Genomic DNA, 20,018 nt, shown 5'->3' with positions numbered 1-20,018 from the left:
TTATTTCCTGGGAGTTTCAGGTCAAACGCAGCATTACAGCATGAGCGGGTTGCGCTTTTGTGTCTCGAGAGAGAGCGGAATAATCTGAGGGTGGATTTCATAGCGTCCACACAATATGTGCTTGAATCGTCTCAGTGGATCACTGTAGTGGGTTTTTACCACATACTGCATGCAGCTGAGCACGTACGTGAGGTTTAACGTCTAAAGAAGAGCTCGAGCTGATTTACACTGGCACAGAGATCCAAAGTGGAAGTGTTTACACTCCCCCTGTGGCTACACAAAAAAACACAAGAGTCACATGTTACAACACCGAGAGGATGTCATGGGATCATATACAAAATAAATATTCAGGTTCATCATCAGTGACAGCAGCACAGTGGTGTAGGAACGGAGGGGTCATCAATAAAGCAGCTACTCCGTCAGCCTGCCAGAGCTCAGAGCTTGGCATGTGTCGATGTTTAATAGCAGTAAAGAACTTTAAGAGCTGTGATTAAAACGCAGAAGCCCTCCGGACGCCTGCCAAAACATCATGACCTCATCGCTATCACAATCTGCCATCACATTTACTCGAGAAAGTGTTACAGTATCATGGAAAAAAAATATATCCTGCAGAGTGTTTAGCCTAGACACAAAGACGCAATTTTTTACTTACAAACACAATAAATACTAAAGGATTTTGCCATTCTATTATGCTGTACAATAAATCTGACCACTAAATTGGATTCCTGATTTGACTGGAACGAAATCTATTCCTTCAATGTGGAAAAATACTGGATTATAGCAATACATAAAAATGCTTTTTTAATACATAAAAAATAGTAATTGTTGGCATACTGATGTTGATGAGAGGATTAAAACAAAAGAGGAAAAATCTCTTCATGGTGGTAACAGCCATCCGTGAATTTTCCTATAACGCCATGTCCTGCCATGTTTTATTACATACAAAATAGTCAAGATCGATAAAAGTGATGTTGCCATGAGGTGAAAAGCAAGTCGATGTGGTTATTATAATACTGCCTGACTGCATAGTTACAGGTTTTTTTTTTATTTTTTTATAAATGATCATATAAACATACACAAGAAGTCCCCTCTGGCCAGAGAAAAAGAACCGCAGCCTCAGGCACTGTGCGAGGCTGAATGACTCATTAAAACCAAACCAGCTCTATTGCCTCCTGGGGCACTTTAACTTTCCAGTTTGCATCTTTTAACTTTCCAGTAGCACTGTAACTTTTCTCGCTTTCTTTCGCCCCAGGCCTCTCTGCCGTCATTCATCTGAACTGTGTGATCATCATTTGTGTGTGTGTGTGTGTTAACTGCAGAAGCCTGGATCAGAGTGATGAGGGCTGCTCTAGTGTCAGTGAAGCATAAAGTCTGACGGTGTTTGAGCTATAAAAACGAGACGAGCAGGCAGCCAGGGCTGTACCACCAAAACACATGCATACAAACACACGCAAAACAGAAGAGTAGACATCAAATGCATTCCTCAGACACGCAGGTGTGCAGTCTGTTAAAGCCGACCTAACTACAGATTTGGGGATCACAAAGGTTTTGAATAAAGCTGAGACGCTTTGGGACGGTATTCTTATTCATAGAGACAGTAGGCGGGGCTCCGCAGAGAAAATGAATAGAAGTTACAGAATGCATTTAGTACACTGTAATGCTTTAGGATATGCGTTTCATTTTCACGGGCAGGATGATATGCGCCAGGGCTAGACCGGTATGAGCTGAGAAAATAAGGTAGAGTATTAGTTCAATAGTGGAAGATTTTTTAAATAGTTTTACACTCATCGCCAAGTCTGCTTCCAACTTTTAAAGCATTTGGAATGATGATTATTAACACTGCAGGTATGAAAACTGAGAGAAGACTACCAGACTACTCATTTATAAATATACCTGCTAATCTTAACTCTATGAATTTCACGTGGTGTGTTAGTTCTGCACAAATTACGCTATGCATATGTTCCAAGGATTACAAGGTGCCTAAATATTTAGATACACAATCTGAAATTTCAGTATTCAGTAATATAGTAATGACATAACTATAAATCCCTCAGAAAAAAGCATGGGTTCCCCGTTAAGTCAAGGTTTCTTCCTCATGCTGCCTCAGGAAGTTTTACCTCACTGTTGGTGCCTCTGGCTTGCTCATTAGGAAGCTAAATCTACATCCGGATTTCTGTAAAGCTGCTTTGTGACAATATCTATTGTTGAAGCTTTTTGTTACATAAATAAAACTGGACTGCATTGCCGTACGGTTCGATTTAATGATACGACCATTCCTGATTTCCTAATTCCCTATTTATTTATTGATCCCGTACTGTAGCCACTGAATAGTACAGACTTTCTGAAAGTGTAAAACAGGCCACCATCACCAGTCTGATGCTTTGCATAACGTCATCAGAAGCTTACAGAGAGAGAGAGAGAGAGACAGAGAGAGAGAGAGAGAGAGAGAGAGTCAGCTCAATGAAACAACAACACAAAAACAAGTCAGACACTGGACAACAACCAGAGCTCTGACATCGGCGTCTTATCCAAAATAAAAACAGAACGAGAAGGACTGGTACATCTCTAACATTCATACAGATACGGTATCACATGCTCAGCATTTGCAGTGTAGATGAGACAGGCAGCTGGGGCAGGTGTTGTGTAAATGTGGATGGTGAACTGATTTGCAAGCAGCAGCAGTGCGTGTTAGGCAAAACAATGCTCTGTGTCCATCATCACTCTAACCAACCAGCCATGTGTAAAGAAATCTATGTCTGATCTTTTACCCAGAAGGAAAACTTGCAAAATCATCAGCACTTCTTGTGAGCTCTGAGAAAAATCCAGCACTAAAAACAAGACCATTCATTTTCACTGCCATTGAGTGGCATTCACTTTTACCTAGGAAAGGTGCATATAAGGTACATTTATGTGCCTTAAATCATGTTTAAAGATACATTGTATTCCCTTTTCCATGTAAAAGTTACATATTTACAGATACAACTAATAAGTGGAAGTCACCCATGACTACATGAAGCTAATAAAATACAAATAAAACATATATATATATATATATATATATATATATATATATAAGCTTCATGTCAGAAAATCTTTCTAGCTCTACTGTTTAAAAGAAAAGAGACGAGGTAAGAAACAGGTTTTCCTCTGACCACAGAGCAGATCTCATTAACTAACCCCACTTTAACTCTGCTCCGGATAATGTAATAACTAATAACACACGTTATACGTGTATAATAAATGTGTTATATACTCTAACATCTTTTGTGTGGCCGTGCGCGGTTTGGTGATACAGTGGAGAGTAGTAGTTGTAGCTGGTCTCGTTAGCTTAGCTCATTAACGCACACAATAGCGGGGAGTGACCGAGTGGAGCTGCTCAGTGTCCGGCGGCCGGACACTCCTCACTGCAGGCAGGATGTGCCACTTACAGCCAAACAAAGGCTGACTTTAATGAGACACGCACCTTTTTATTTAATATGTTTGTTTGTTTTTTAAAAGTTCTCATACTTTACTTACCAAAACAACTGCGAACCGTTCTTCTAATTCCCCCGGGTCCGGCATGGGCAGTTTTAACGGCATGTTGTGTCCTCTCGGGTCAGTGTGCTGGTCCAAACTCCCCGCATTCCCCATGTTGAAGTCTTTCTTTCTTGTTTTTTGACTTGTAACTATTTCACACAGCTTTCCAGTCCAAATTGTTGCCTTTTACACGTTACAAACAAACTCCAGCCTCGATTTACGGCGTCAGCAGAAACAAATCCGCGAGAGGGAGAAAATGGGGTAAGTCCAGACGCAGGGCTCCTGCGCGAGCATTATAGCGTTAAACGGGAATCCGGGAAACTTAGAAGCAGCGGCGGAACATTTGATGGCAAAGTGAAATAAACGTGTCTTATCCGTATCTTGCACAATTTCCACACCACTCCCAGTGAGTCGTACAGCTGACGCGGTGCATGATTCAGACTGAGTGGTCGCCCCGTCTAAGTTAGCTAAGATCTCAGGTACAGCTCCGGACTAGTTCACTCTCTCCTCTCTCTCATCCTTCAACTCAACTCAAGTCTCACACTAACCACGCCCACTGTGGGCGTGTCGAAAACACTGTGGGTGTGTCCTTATTGACCGCGGGTTCTGGGCTGGTGCATGCTGGTATTTGGTGTTCTCGCGGAATTAGCAAAAACCTTCGTCCTAGATTTTAATCTAAAGCTCATATAGAAATCACGCAAAGCACAAAACAAGCATTAATATATATATAAATCAGTAAAACATGTGTTTGGTGAGCTGTGATCTATCCAGCACTTTCACAGTGACATCAGTCTGGGAGTGTTTGCTTTGTCCCAGCTGGACATTTTCACAGAAATCACAGGGCGTTAGCTGTCTCAGACCATCTGGCAGAGAGGACCAAAAACACATCTGAATCTCACTCTCAGGCTTAGAATTGGTCAAACTAGTCACTATTACTTCTTTCACTTCCACGTCTTTCGTCTTATTCCCGTAATGTCAGTAGTCCCTGTAGAAACGTGGGAATCAGGATGGGAGTTTTATCATTTTGCAGCCACTTTAAGCATTAAATAAACTTCATGAGACCATGCGGCACAGATTTATTTGATGAACATGATCCAAGTATTTAAATAGTTCATTATTAAAAATGTCTTCAATTCAACTTCTTTGTATGGCGCTTTTCACAATGGACATCGTCTCAAAGCAGATTTACAGAAGTAGAGAAACGGAAGGAAACTACATAAGACTATATAAACTATACATAAGTTTAAACTAAAGTTACTGTTTTATCCGTGTAAATTAATTCTATGTTGTATTCTGTCTATTCTTCAGCGCCACAGAGTTTTTATATTCTTCAAATTTCCACTCACAGATCACATTCGACACAGTTTGACACCATTTATAGACCGACGTGTTTTTGAGTTTGGATTAAAACCTGTTCAATTCAGTCATGTAAGTCTTAGATCTATATCAAATCTAATTCTGATATACAAGTCAACCCCCTGGCTATCACAGACCCCATTCATCACATGATAATCACGGAGATGATGCTACATTTTAGGATAGCAGACATCTACTCCAAAATAAAACAATGAAGTTGTTTCATTGTCGGCTTTCAAGCCTTTTACGTTCTTCCTCTTGTGGTATTAGGGAGTTTTTCCATGTTATGTCATCTCACTGGGATCTTAATCCACCTCTGGGTTTCTGAGAAGTTGTTTTGCTGACAGTGCCTGTAATAAAATGTGCTGTGATAATGAAAATTTAATCTAATTAATACTGGGGTCAGTAATTGTTTCAGTCAAGGTCTCCCTGGCTTTGCTCTGGTCCTCAGTCCTCACTCTGAGATTTCCTGATGTAGGATAATGTACACTCTCAAAGCAAAATAATCAGCAGTGCAGGTCAGTCGTGACTGATATTTTAAACTCTCTATACCTTCTTTGTACGCTCCCATGCCTTCTTTTTGACCAAGATCTCTCAGTTAATCATGAATTTATATAAAAAATGATTGAGAGAGAAACATGCATTGTTTGTACATGTGAGGGTTTATGTCTATAGTGTGATTGGAGTGTAAAAGTTTCCACTATCTTATGACAAAATGAAGACAGAAATTATTTACCAATAAGACATATTTGGTCTCACAGATGTGCCTCCAATTTTACAAGCAACAAAATGGTCAAAAAATGCACATACTGTATATAACTCTGTAAATTCCTGTTTTACGCAAGACCAATTTGTCACTGGAAGATACATATAGAAAGTAACACAAATTATTCAGTATAATTGTGACAGAAAAGTTCAGGCAGATTAAGTGACTAAGGAAAAAAAAAAGAAAAGAAAAATGATACGATTCAATAAGTTGAATTTTTATTTCGAATTGTGATATTATTTAATAACTCTATTATTGTGTTTTTGGCTCACATTTTATTTTTGCTTTGATTTTTTTTTTGTATAGACATTGTTAAATCGAGGTAAATATTTTCCCATTTTCACCCAGAAAGCATTGCACTCAGCTGTATTTTTGGAGCTTTCATGTAAAGACAGACAGACACAGTTGCATGGCACCTAAAGTTCCTACATTCGTAAGTTTGTGTCGTCTTAACTCAAATCATTTTACTTCAGATGAACTATTTTACTTGCCAAGGACACAGTGAGACTTCAGTATTGTGTTTTAATTCCACACAGAAGGGAAGGGAGTGCGGTAGGAAATAGGAACACAGCTGGTGAAACGTAAGTAGTCTAAAGAGACCCTCTGCGTTTAAGTGCACTACAAGGAAATGTAAAATGCCAGACAGATGCCAAAAATAAAGTCAGAACAATAAAATCTCTATGTCAAAAGGGGATCTCTGAGGGACTCCAATTCACGGACGTTGCTAAATTAGTCTGCAATGTAGCCAAAGGCAGCACTGTTCTTAAGCCTGGAGTACACACTCACGAGAGAGCTCGGAAAACAGAGCACACATTGTGGTGTACGCCAGCGATGCCCTCCGTTTAAGGCACGCTCATTCTTTCACAAAGTCAGGAGAGGGCTTCGAGTGAGCCAAAAGATGCTTATCAGTTTAGAGAATTAAAACGCTTTAAAAAAAGATTTTCATTTTTGTTCATTAATAAAGTCTTTATTTGTTTGGCTTGGAGTCTATGATCATCTAATGTATTGTTTGCATTGTACTGAAGTCCCAGAGAATGGGAAGGGTGAATTTGGTCACGGGACAGTCTTGTTCTTGTGTACTGGTGGGTGGGCCCCTTTAATAGGACACTATAAAGCAACACTGACATCTAGGGGACATACTGCTGATGCTAGTGCATGCTCCTTTCAAAGCACTTTTGTGTGTACAGCTTGCCTTTGCTCTTCCTGCTATCCAGTGTAACCACAAAGAAGATGAGTTCCCTTTAAAGTCTCAAAGGGTTTCATCCTCAGGGAGTTTTTCTTGCCACGGTCACTTCTGACTTCCTCATTGATGGCTCAATCGTTAAGGCTCTGGGTTACTGATCAAAAGGTTGGGGGTTCAAGCGCCAGCACTACCAAGCTGCCACTGTTGAACCCTTGAGCAAGGTCCTTAGCCCGCTCTGCTCCAGGGATATTTGGCTGACCCTGTGCTCTGACCCCAGCTTTGTAACAAGCTGGGATATGTGAAGAAAAGAATTTCACGGGTTGCTTCGTCTACTTCAGATTTCTCTAAAGCTGCTTTGTGACAAAATGTCACTATAATTAAATTGTAGTTATATTTATACTACATTTAATTATATTTACACTATAATTATATAACATTGTGATCAGCTGCCATTTTCCTGTGTACACCACAGCACAACACAGAAGCATCCATTTGTGACTTAAAAAACATTTATTCAGTAACAGTGAGTTACTACAGTTGTAGTGTTCTCATTACAATGTAATCTACAGTTGGTCAACGTAATACCATAAAAATAAAGAAATATAATACTTACATATCGGCTGTAAAACCTTTAAGACGTGGTCAGTTATTTGTAACAGTTAAGTGCTGTTTTAAAAGGTGGTGAAGAGTGGCAGCAATGCAATAAAGGTAACTTGTGCCTGATTAAATACATAAATTCATTCTAAAAGAGAAGTAGCACACAAACACACCTGCGAGTTTGGGTTTGTTTGGTTAAGAAGCAAATTAAAATGGAACACAATTAAATATGGTGAATATCTTATGACATAATGTCTGGAATGTAAATTTTTATAAATACTTTAACACCTGCCACGGCATCTTGTATTTAAAAAGAAAAAAAAGTAAAAGTGCAATCACAGGAGAAATGTAAGCCCGCCTCTAATATACCTCCTTCAGTCCATGTGGGTAAAACAAAACGAGTGAGTGTAAGAAAGCAAGGTGAAAACCAAAGACTGTCCCATCATCTTTTACCACTTATTCCTCTTCCTCCTCTTCCTCCTCTCCTCCCATGACTTCTACAATGAGCTCAGCTGTGCAGATGGCTTCTCCGAGGCTATTAACTGCTTTGCAGGTATATTTGGCATCATCATCCCCGCTAACCTCAGATATAACCAGGCTGCAGTTCCCTTCCTCATCATAATCAATCTGGAAATGACGAGTTTCCTTGATAGGCTGGTCGTCCTTATACCACACTACCTCAGGATCAGGATAACCTGAAAAAAAGAAACAAAGAAAAGAATTTAAACACAGTTTGTACTGATGAAATCCACACACCCATCCATCCATCCATCCATCCATCCATCCATCACACTGCTTATCCTGCTGGGTCTCAGAGAACCTGGAGCCTATCCCAGGAGACTCTGGACACAAGGCAGGTTAGATCTTGGACAAGTTCCACCCAGGCATATATAAATATAAAACATGCACACTTCCAGACAATACATCATGCCTATTTATTTATTAATTTATTTAAATCCATTTTGTCAGGGACTGGTGGAATGATGGACAAAGCTTGAATATGTGATCTTTGCACCCAGGGTCTAGAGAGCAAAACTAAAATATCTATCTTAAAAATACATTTAAAAAGAAAAACTTTACTGTAATAAATAGTGATCAGAATTCGCTATTAGGATCAAAACCTGTTGAGGTGTTTGTATTCACATACCCTCAATCTTGCAGTCGAAGCGTGCAGCACTGCCCTCCACCACCTCCACATCCTTAATCACTGAACTAAATGAGGGTTTCATCTGACTCCTCTGCTCGCTCTCCTCTGGGAACTTCTTCTGGTTCTCTTCTGCAGAAATCCCAAGCCATTCAACAGAATGAAAAATAGATGTCCAGACTGTTCTCAATTCCTCAATAAGCACAGTTTATAAAAAAAAAAAAAAAGTGTTCTAGTCTGAACAGTGATATCAGAGGACAATGTGAAGGACTACGAGTGGTTTCTTTCACATATGTATCTATACTACGTGATATTAGGAGAAGACGGTAAAATTGACATTGATAAAAATGTATGTGGCATTGCACCATTTAAATATAAAAGCATCCAAATGATGCTTTTAATAAAACTCATCTTATAATCCCCACCCACTAACTAGCAGTCCCTTATCACATCACAGCTAGCAGTCAGTTTGAGTACCAACACGTGACTTATGATGTAAGCCATTGCAGTTGCAACACACTCGGAGAGAACTAATAACTACCTTCATCCACAAACAAAGTCACAGATGCTAAATATAGGTTAATGCTGCTCTGATTGACAGGAGTGTGAGTATGCCATTCAACCACCAATACTGCACAACGTTCCTGGATTCTTGGCCACAAGCTATCTGAATTGTAACTTGTCCTTGGGCTTTGTGGACATCCAATAATGATGAGGCATTAGCTTACACTGTGTCTGTCTCTATTTGGCCATTAGGTAGGGTTGTCTTTGAACCAACTGGCAATAATGAAACAAAAGCCCCAACTACCAATGAAAGAAAAACACTGTTGTCATGGTACCTTCAGCTGAGAAGCCCCTCTTGGCATGGACGCCAGCCATCATGGCCATGGAGGAGAGTCGCCCAATGGCACGCACTGCATGCCCTGTTTTCTGTGAAGACGGTTGATTTGTATATTATGTTAATATGAATGTTAATAAGAAAGTTGTCAGCAAGAATTAAAAAAAAATATTCATAGATACAGATGAGTGACAAATTAAAGGAAAACCTTTGATAATCTTAGTGTTTAATTATTTGTCGGATCACTACAAGCCACCAGAAGTACATGGAACTGTAGTAGAGCTTGCAAAAGACAGCTGTTCCATGAGATGTTCCTTCAAATAGTGTTCTGATGACGGTGGAGAGTGCTGTCTAACACACAAGCCATAGTATACGATTTACATTTTCTTACTTTCTCATTTAAAGTCAGATATATTCTATGGACCCCTTTTGCTCTGTGTATGTGGACAATGTCATCATAGAAGAGACCATACACATCAGCAGAGAAAATTTATTATAGGATAATAATAATAATGTGACTAGTCAGTATAGCTGTGGATTGATTTCCAGTGTCTCTTAATCAGGACAAGTGGACCCAAACCAGACAGGAACTGTTTTCTCTTTAATTAGTCACAGATCTGTATGTACCCTATCAATTAAAAATATGGATATACTTCTATATGGAGGCTTTACTAGCTTCTATTATCAACACTGACATTAACACTGACATTGATGAGACCATTGTTGTTCTTTCGAGAAAGATTCTCTTCAAGTTTTAATAGACATCAAGCACTGAGGCTGATTCTCCTAGCTTTTAACTACTAAGTTAAGTAGAAACTAGTAAAGCTACTAGTTCATCTTCAGACAACATTTAGATATGGACATTAATGTATTAGGTCACAGAAGTATCCTGTACTTCACAGTACAAGACTATCTATTTCTAAAGTATAGTAATAACGCACTTTCTATATCAGTTGCATCATCTACAGCACTTCAGAATAAGTTGACAGTGAAATCATGGTCTCCAATATGACATTTAAAGTTGCACACGGACACTGTGACTTGAGATATACACCGTCTCAGCTCACCTGCCACCTCCTCCTCAGAATGTATTTCTTCATCCTTTCCTTAGAGAGCTTCTTGGCTTCCATGTTCTTGGTGTCCTGTTTAAGCCAGGGGTGCTGAAAACACTGCTCACACGTGAGACGAGCCCTAAGTAAACACCGTTACTCAGCTTCATATAGAAACCACTTCTTTCACCTCTGACTTTTAAACCAATCTGCAGTGACTGAATGGTTTATCACCGAGTTACTCTCAGCTCGTCTAAAGCTCATTTAAAGCTTTAAATACCGCACATCCTCGTACCCTGAAGGAATGACTGTGTAATGTAAATACAATCAAACGACACCCAATAATTAGATCATCATTTAGAGGACCGAATAAGTAAACTGAGTAAGTAACCTCATTTAAGTCTTATCAGGGACTTCATTCACCACGTTCATTAAGAAAGATAATCAAATCCTCGCCACAGTCTGGATTGAAAACATGTGTGACCCACTTATTTACAGAAAATGTGTCAGTAATTAAAATCAACCTTCTCTGCACTCTACACTCACACAAAAATAAATATCCCCCTGCTATAACATGAAATGTATAACATGGAAAAAAATAATTATAGCTGAAACAGATCTGAAACATAAAGCTGCCCCATACATCTGTATAAGCCCTCACTTTGTGTTCATGCATTCATTTCTTTAGAACCTTTTCCAGACTCATGAATATACATACCTGCCAATTATATCAAGCTCTACTCCATAATTAAACATATATAATTTTGTTTCTATATATTTATATACAATATGGAGTAGTGTTTGTAGAGATGCCACACCAGTAAATTAAGCCAACAGTGAGACGAAGCCTACTTCATGTCTTTCTTCAGCAGATTGCTGATAAAGTCCTTAGCTTCATCGGAAATTTCATCAAATGCCTCGTCCTCAAAATCCCACGTTGCCGATGTAACGTTGGACAGCGTCTCGTTTTCATTATCCCCCATGAATGGAGATAATCCACTCACGCTGAAAAGAGAGACAGGGAGCGAGAGAGAGAGAAGCAATGGTCAGAGTAAAGGCAGAAGACAAACATTAGAGAGATTAAAGGGTGAATTTGTGAAAGTGAGTGGGGTTGTGTGACAGCTGGCTGCACTCACACTGAGTAATTCCATCATTCTCTCCTCAAAGCAGTAGCTGTGAGAGATTACTATTATTTGGCATTAATTACGCTGATCACTATCAGATTATTCTCAATACCACTCCACCCACAACAGATGGAAACAGAATACTACACAGATGCTTCTACACTCCACCACTGTTACTTCATCAACTTTCATTTGCTTTTAAATACACATCCTCTGCGTATCTGAAGTGCTCTGGTGCTCTAGTGCTCAGCGGGACATTTTCTTTGTGCCAAGCTCAGGCACGGTTTATTGCTGAGCAGCAATTTCTCTTAACCCTCAAAAACACTGTCTTAATCTTCCAGCTCTTTACAGCTCAGCCACTTGCGCTAGCCTTGCTGGAACCTGGAATCCCAGGACTAGTATTAAGGGGAAAGATCAGAGAGAGGCCACAGCACTACCACAGAGAGACAGACTTCTGCAAACAACGCTGAGATCACATGAGCGGCGGTTCTGTAGCATAAACACAGGGGGTGAGAGAGTCCACACATTTCCCTCCCTGTGCACACGGATTCTCTATAGATCAACTGCCTACAGCTGGGGATGTATAATCTCAGCCTGACTACCATCTGCTCTCTCTTTCACACACACGAGTACACACACAAGCAAGACAAGCTATCTGATCCCCATGGCACAATAAAAATCTGCAACCGATATGACTGCTACCAAAACCAAATGTTGCGTTACTCACAGTATGTAGCAGATGACACCGATACTCCACATGTCTGTAGTGTAGCTGATCGCTTCATAGTTGATCACCTCTGGCGCTACAAACTCTGGTGTTCCGAACAGCACCTTCAGTGAGCCAGCATTTTCTATTGTTTAAAAAAGATTTATGCTTTAAACACAGCAGAGACTGTAGCAGCGGTTAGTTATACACTCTTCATAGACAGTGTAAGATTTTTAATGTTTTATATGTTGTACACCAACACTGAATAAATATTAACTGATAAAATGTGTAATGTGTTAATACTGTTAGATAAATTATAAGACAAAGGGGATACCCAAAAGAACATACCTAGCCTGCGAGCAAGCCCGAAGTCGATGAGTTTGATTTTGCTGCCAGTTTTGTTGACGCACATGATGTTCTCTGGTTTGAGGTCCAGGTGAACGATTCCTTTCTTGTGAATAAAATTGACCCCGTCTATGATCTGCAGCATGTATTTAATCACTTCTCTTTCTGTCAGCTCAAAATCCTCATCGATGATGCGCTCGAACAGCTCTCCTCCAGAAACCCTGCACAATGTTCATCATAATCCTTACTGTTTCGTAGTATATAAAGATAAAAAAGACTATGATATAAACTCCTCCTCTGTATGCCAGGATCGCCGAGACGCATAATAATGAAATACGATGCAGGAAATTAACTTCTGAATAAACTTTTATTATTTTCATGGTGTAAGTACAAATTGAAGTCTGAAGCGATTTAAAAGAAAACTGGGTTTGATTTATTTTTCTAGAAGGTTTAAGCAAGAAGGATATACGTGCTCATTTAAGGGGATTGAAGGAGAGAAGCCAAATGTCTGAATCAGCATAGTTTAGATGCTCATCTACGTCTGAATGCATTTAAATAGAAATGAAAAAAAATGGGCAAGATCCTTGCTATGAACATGTGTAACCTCCATTATCAGTCGTATTTATCTAGCATGTCTGTATACAGCAATATATAATATTACTATATAATAAATAGATATAATTTAATATCAATGAGAACTCATTAATAATATATTTATAATAATTAAAAAAACATACTCACATCTCCAGCACCATGACCATGTCTGACTTGCCTTCGAAGGCATCAACACACTGCACAAGCTTCGGGTGATGCAGGTCATTCATGATTTTAATCTCTTGTCTGACATTCTCCTTCTCTTTTGCGGAGTATGCTTTTATAAATTTCCCAGCCCAGACCTTTTTGGTTGATTTCTCCACCAGTTTAAATACTGTTCCAAATTTTCCCCTAGGACAAATCAAAGAAAAAGTCACACCGAGACAAGGCTGATTTCAGGATTGTGGCACCATTTAGGCCTTTTACTTCTGAAAAATTAGACTTAACATTCTGTCCATTATCAACTTTTAGTCTTAAAAAACAGGCCATATGAAAAGTGTTTTTGGCCAAATTTTATTGATTTATTTATTTGTGTGTGTGTGTGTGTGTGGACAATGGCCGAATGTTTCTCAACCCTGCTTCAATTGTTTAAATATTATTATTAATAAAATAATATGTATAATGAGATTACTTTCCCTTCAGTCAGTGTTTGAAATAATGCTTACAGATTCAATTTTTCACATTTGTTCCAAAATAATAATTTGTCATTTGTATTTCATTTATATTAATTGAATTTGTATTTCATTTATATTAAATCTCAATTTTAACAGAGTCCACATGCCAACTACATCCAAATATTTATCATTTTATTAGTAAAAAAATAGTAAAAAAAAAAAAAAGAAAAAAAGGAAAGAAATTGACTATTTTGTGATAAAACAGTGAAGTAACAGGGTTTTGTCAAAATTTATTTCTGGCTCTATTTATCCACTTATAATGAATTACTCATGACCAAATATATTTTATGCAATATACCCAAAATAAAAATCATTTTGTAGTATTCTAATGTTTATTTTTCAATAAAAGGTGTTGTCCCAGAGTGGAGGAACCTGATAAAAAAATTGAAGCAGCAACAACTTATCAAGATTTTCTTAATGTTTTAATTCAATTTTATAAACTTACACTACCGTTCAGAAGTTTGGGATCACTTTGAAATTTCCTTGTTTTCCAGTTGTGCACTGAAGCCTCACACTTTTTCTGTTCTGGTTAGAACCAGTTTCTATGAAGGGAGTAGTTCACAGCATGGCAAGATATGTTCTTACCATGAAAAGAGTCAAGATTCAAGATTCAAAGAACTTTATTAATCCCAGGGGGAAACTGCTTAAAAGAAAGAAAGGTCTGAGCCTGTAACCAAACCCATACCTCCTGATGCTCCAGATACTAAACTAACCTAAAGAAGGCCACTTTTATTGTTCCCTTAATCGGTACAGTAGTATTCAGTCATGCTAGCACAATTCCAAAAGTGTTTTCTAATAAACAAGTAAAGAAATGAATTCATTTCAGTCTTATAAAATGATTAACTTGGATTTGCAAACATGAGACTGAAACACAGGACTGATGACTGCTGATAATGGGGCTCTGTGCATCTCTGATTAAATCATCTGATTAAATTTATATGTTGTTGAAATTGACAAAAACATAAAAACAAACAAACAAAAAATCTTTGGAAAACAAGGAAATGTCCAAGTGATCCCAAACCTTTGAATGGTAGTGTATACACATATATTGACATGAAGCTCATTTACCTCAATTAAAAAATGCAAATTGTCAAAAGTCAGTGAGATGTAAATGGCATGAAATTGGGGAATCATCTCAACAGTTCAACATTCAACGGTTTGATATTATAGAAAGCCGAAAAAGAAATCACAGTATTGAAACTCACGAGCCCAGCCGGTCGCCCACATCATAGAGGTCTTTAACCTTCACGTCTGTCCTGATGGTGACGTCTCTGTACTGGGGTTGCTTCTCTGATTCTGTCAGTAAAACACAACAACTCTATGAGAAAGCCTTTTTTTTTTTTTTTTATTACCGTATTCAATTACTTACACTGAAGTAACAAAAATAATTTACAATCTCAATTTAAAATAAAATTTAAAATCAGATCCAAAAATCCATAAAGACATACCTTCATCTGAAAGCTCAGCCTCATCTTTATTCTCTGTTGAATAACATTTAAACAGCATGTTGGGATGTTACTACAGGACTAAGATGTAACATACAGTGCAATTTTGGTATCAAAACACTAGGTGGCGCTCACCATCTTCTTGTTCCACTTCCTCCACCCCCACTTCAACAGGAACGCTTTCTGCACTAGGCTCCCCAACACCGTAAATATTCGCTGCTCTTACACGGAATTTGTACTTCCTATCAGGTAAAAGGCTTTGAACATTGTAAGAGGTGCTGTTACAGGATGCCAGGCCTTTCCATTCCTTATCCACCGAATTCCAGGCTTCCAGCTTATAAGACTGAACGGCACTTCCGCCATCGTACGTTGGGCCGTACCATGAGAGGGTCAGACTGGATTTGCGGATGTCTGTGACAGCTGGGATGCGTGCAGGAGGGTCGGGTTTGTCTGAAATGCAAAGGGTAAGAGGTCAGGGTCAAAACTGAGGCAGCCAGGAATATGATGCACTACTATATAGCACTATTTTATGAAGGCATTCATTCAACTTCAGTGACTGTTTCGTCCTGATTTAGGGTGGATTTAAACCTGAAACCTATTCCATAATACAACAGGGCTTGAGGTGGAGATTCACCCAGTATAGGACACCAGTCTATAACAGGACATTTACACACTCATTCACCACTGATCCTCCTATTGATGTGGCTCCTAAAGAACAGAGAAATTTGGGTCTGTAATATTTCCCATATTTTGTATAGTTTTCATAGTGGGTAGCATTGCTGCCTCACGGCTCCAGGATCCCTGGTCCAGTTATGGAGTTGGGTAACTGTGGTGTTTCTGCATAGTTTTTGTCTGGGTTCCCAGGTCTCCTCCCACTATCCAAAAACATGCCACTGGGTGGATTGGTGTGGATAAGTTGCCTCTAGCTGAGAATGAGAGTGTGAACGTGTGTGTGTGTGTGTGTGTGTGTGTACACGAGTGTGTGCATAGTGCCTTGCATTGGACTGTTGTCCCAATAAAGGTATGTTCCTGCGACCTAGTGTTGTTGGAAACTGGATTCACTGCAACCGTGACCAGGAAGAAAACACTTATAAAAAATGAATGAATGAATCCATCAAATCAATCAGCTGAATCAACAATGTGACTGCCGATGGCCTCCATGGAAAAATTAACTACTTATTACACTAAATCTAATACTGTGACGCATTTCTCCTGAAGGGAAAACCTTGAACGTTCTAGAATGTTCGAGTCCAGGCGATGTTTCTCATGACAGTAAAAAGTTTAAAAATAGGTTTCTAATTGTTTTTCTTAGAAAAATAAGATTTACTTTTTGGTCTTTAGTAGCTAACGAACTGTGAAGTACAGCAGAAAGTATAACCTGGCAAACATAATAAAGCAAAAAATCCATTTCTATTGCTCTGAACTATCCAAAAAGTTCAAAGAGAGTGCACTTATTTAACCTTTAACTGATTTAGGCCATTTCAGGAATTTTGGAAAAAGCTGTTTTAAAAAGCAAGAATCACCATAGACAGGACAGAAAGGTGGACATGCCAGTGAAGTCCACGTTAGCATTGGTGCATTTTGATGAAGCCTTACCCACTATAGTGAGATTGAGGGCAGCTTGCTTCATGCCATAGCTGTTCCTGATCTCGATGGTGTAGCAGCCGCAGTGCTCTTGCTGGCTGTGTGCTATCGTCAGCTGACTGCTGGAGTCTGTGCTCTCGATGCTGATGTCTCCGGTCCTATCTTCAATCTGTCATGACAGGAAATCAGTTTTAAATGTGTTTGCAGCAACTTGTACGGTAAACGCTGGTCTTGTTAGGGTTTTGTTAAAGCATTGCTTATTAATAAGTAAAACATTTACTGGTTTGCGGAACTTGAGCCAGGTTGAGTTGATGGGTGGAGCTCCAGTGAACGTACAGAGAAGACTAACCCGCTCACCTGCTCGGATCTTCAGATCATCAGGAAAGTGCAGGATCTGAGGAGGCATACCTAAACGCAAAGTGTGTGTACATGCACGCAGACATAAAAGGTTTAGTGCTTTTACAGCTGGTGCCAGTCTGAGTCAACACACAGTAAGGGCATAGGTTCAGGGGCTAAGCGTGTTATTAGGCAAACAAAGCTTAGAAGATTCCAGAAATCCCATGACACACTAGAGGCTATAGGCTACAGAAATATACCCAAAGCCTTATTAAGGCATGAGTAAACGCAGTGAACTCTAAGTGCTGAATGCTAAATACGTGACTTTCACTGAAATAGGACAGTAAATCAAATGGTCTTATGTTACCTTGTTTAGGAGGTATTTTGGGTGGTGGCTTCTTGATTCGAGCCTCGTCTGAAAAAAACAAAAAGAAAGAAACATAAACCATTTCACTGAGCCTTAACTGCCACCAACAACCACAAGTAAATGGGTCAATAAACAAACAAACAAAAAGCAATTTGAATACAGCATATGTAGCAAAAATGTAGGAATGTACGAAACACACACACGCCTTATTTTTGTGAGGACTTTCCACTAACCCTTACCTAGTAACCAAGAAAGAAAAAGAAAAACAAAAGAAAACATTTCGTGAGCACCAGCCTCCTATAACAGTCACATCTTCCTATGTTTGTGGGGACATAGTTCTGATATCTTTGTGAGTTACATCCATTGGCTTTGGTATTACTGTAGCTGAATTATGCAGGACAGGTTAACTTGCTAAAAAAATAGAAAAGAAAAAGATTTCTTTTTGTGAGATCTAGCCAAACATGCTCCCAAACATGAAATGCTTTCAAAACCTTTATAATTAATTAAATATCAGTTCGATAATGGCATCAATCCCTCAGAAAAGATTAAAAAGCTGCACACACACACACACACACACACACACACACACACACACTGGTGGTTTAGCCAGCTCTGAGAGTAAAGAGAGAGGGGTGTCTTGTATTTCTGTCCTCAGAGAGATCAGCTGCTTATTTTCTTTGGTGTTTGCCTTTTTTGGTCATACTAAATATAGCCCCCAAAGAATCCAGGAAATAGTTCTTGGCAACATTTATTTTACATCTGATTATTGTCATGAAACAATGTGGTCGAGAAGCCAACTAACCCAAAACAGCATTCAGAAGCAGTACCAGGGCTAATTCAATCAAACGCCATCAGAAATGTAGGCTGTATTTTGCTGAAGGATGTCACACATTCCAGACGCTTTGCTGCTCCAGAAGAAAACACTTCCCTTTTTAGAGGAAATGAAAACATCCCTTTTCCAGCACTAAGATATCAGTATCATGACTCAAATGTTCACAGACTGTTGATGAGAATCAGCCAAGAACGATATTTTGATTGTAAGCTTGGTCAGTATCGAAGGAAAATAACAAACTATCAGTGATAAACGAATGCAAACATCTTCGTTTAGTCATTTAGAATCATCACCAAAAATGTCTTTACCCAGACATTTCCACTTACTTTTTTTCCCCTAATTTTTCAATTGTTTACCACTATGCCAAGATCTACTCTGTCATTACTTTTGTAACTAAACCCTGAATAACACAAATCTCAACACTATGCCTGAAGCCTGTCTAATGGAGTATGATATCAAAGTTATATAAATTATGCAAGTGACCATGGAATCAGTACATCCACAATTAAGACTTTTACCAACTTTTACCCTTTAAAGGCCTGTCCTGTGTGTGCAGTGTCTCTTTAGGGTCCAGACTCATGCTCAAGAGAGATGCAGAGCCACTACCCATTAGATATGTGTCCTTTCATATTAAGGATTCAGTAAATCAACTCGCTGATGAACCATGTTCTGAAGGTTCATGTTCATTATTTAAACCAGATTTGTTTAGAAACAGCATGACACAAAAATCATGGCATCTACAAGAAAATGGCTTTCAGAAGCAAATATTTAGATGATTCATTAAACACAGGCACACACACACACACACACACACTATATGCATGCATACTCATAAGGACCCTTTACCTATCCGTCTCCAATCTTAACCTCAGTAATAGGGGAGGGGAAGGGAAGGGAAAGGAAGGCTTTTTTTGTCTTCTTTTTCTTCTTCTTCTGCAGTTTTCCATTTCAAAAGCCAAAACTATCCTATATTCCTGTCCTTATGGAGATATCTGGCCTCAATGAAGACAATGAATATTGACCCCTACACAAACACACACCACAGCTACACTACACAGCCAAAAGTTTGTGGACACCTGACCATCACACACACACACACACACACACACACATTTGTTGTTATAATAATCTGCACTCTTTCAGGAATGTTTTATACTAGATTTTGGCCAGATAATCTACATTCTACCCTACCCATCACTGAACATTCATAATGTAAATTATGTTAATTATGTTATTATATTAAATTCACATGTAATTTTCAAATTTATACAAATGAGTAGTTTCCAGTGATGTATGTTTGTGTGTGTGTTCCCTTCACTCATGGTTAAGACAATGTCCTTTACATGTTTTTCCCCTTTTTTATTTAATCATGTTTTAAAAAGTTAAGAAGAGTTTTATTTGTTATACAATTTCACATTGGGATTAAATGAATAAATTACAGGAACAAATTCTCCACACACAAACACACACACACACACACACACACACTACAGCCCTCTTTCATGTCTAGCAGTGTTTAGTCTGTATTGGGCATCTTCAAGTCGTCACATTTTTATGACGGA

At 38.8% G+C, this 20,018-nt stretch overlaps 2 protein-coding genes across 7 annotated transcripts in view; both read right to left on the bottom strand.

Moving 5' to 3' along the window:
* The window catches only part of fmnl2a (formin-like 2a), a 49,557-nt gene extending 45,504 nt beyond the window's left edge, over window positions 1-4,053 (bottom strand). For 4 of the 5 annotated variants that reach the window (XM_058390799.1, XM_058390797.1, XM_058390798.1 and 1 more), the window contains exon 1: window positions 3,517-4,052. In XM_058390799.1, coding sequence (XP_058246782.1) covers window positions 3,517-3,630 — 114 coding nt within the window. In that variant the 5' untranslated portion in view covers window positions 3,631-4,052. Of the gene's footprint in view, window positions 1-3,516 lie in introns of all 5 variants that reach the window. The other variant, XM_058390796.1, reaches the window with a different exon arrangement.
* A 3,249-nt stretch (window positions 4,054-7,302) lies between these two features.
* mylka (myosin, light chain kinase a) overlaps window positions 7,303-20,018 on the bottom strand; it is a 55,246-nt gene continuing 42,530 nt past the window's right edge. For both annotated transcript variants that reach the window (XM_058392704.1, XM_058392705.1), the window contains exons 19-32: window positions 17,625-17,672; window positions 17,202-17,329; window positions 16,934-17,090; window positions 15,473-15,787; window positions 15,341-15,373; window positions 15,098-15,188; window positions 13,366-13,569; window positions 12,628-12,845; window positions 12,301-12,424; window positions 11,302-11,454; window positions 10,468-10,591; window positions 9,402-9,492; window positions 8,566-8,694; window positions 7,303-8,113 (exon numbers count right to left, since the gene is read on the bottom strand). In XM_058392704.1, the coding sequence (XP_058248687.1) occupies window positions 7,875-8,113; window positions 8,566-8,694; window positions 9,402-9,492; window positions 10,468-10,591; window positions 11,302-11,454; window positions 12,301-12,424; window positions 12,628-12,845; window positions 13,366-13,569; window positions 15,098-15,188; window positions 15,341-15,373; window positions 15,473-15,787; window positions 16,934-17,090; window positions 17,202-17,329; window positions 17,625-17,672 (2,054 nt within the window). In that variant the 3' untranslated portion in view covers window positions 7,303-7,874. The remainder of the gene's footprint in view (window positions 8,114-8,565; window positions 8,695-9,401; window positions 9,493-10,467; window positions 10,592-11,301; window positions 11,455-12,300; window positions 12,425-12,627; window positions 12,846-13,365; window positions 13,570-15,097; window positions 15,189-15,340; window positions 15,374-15,472; window positions 15,788-16,933; window positions 17,091-17,201; window positions 17,330-17,624; window positions 17,673-20,018) is intronic.

The sequence above is a fragment of the Hemibagrus wyckioides genome, linkage group LG06 (assembly GCF_019097595.1).
Source record: "Hemibagrus wyckioides isolate EC202008001 linkage group LG06, SWU_Hwy_1.0, whole genome shotgun sequence".
Classification (NCBI taxonomy): Eukaryota; Metazoa; Chordata; class Actinopteri; order Siluriformes; family Bagridae; genus Hemibagrus; species Hemibagrus wyckioides.
The sequence above is the reverse complement of the archived record's forward strand: the minus strand, read 5'-3'. Positions and strand labels throughout refer to the sequence as shown.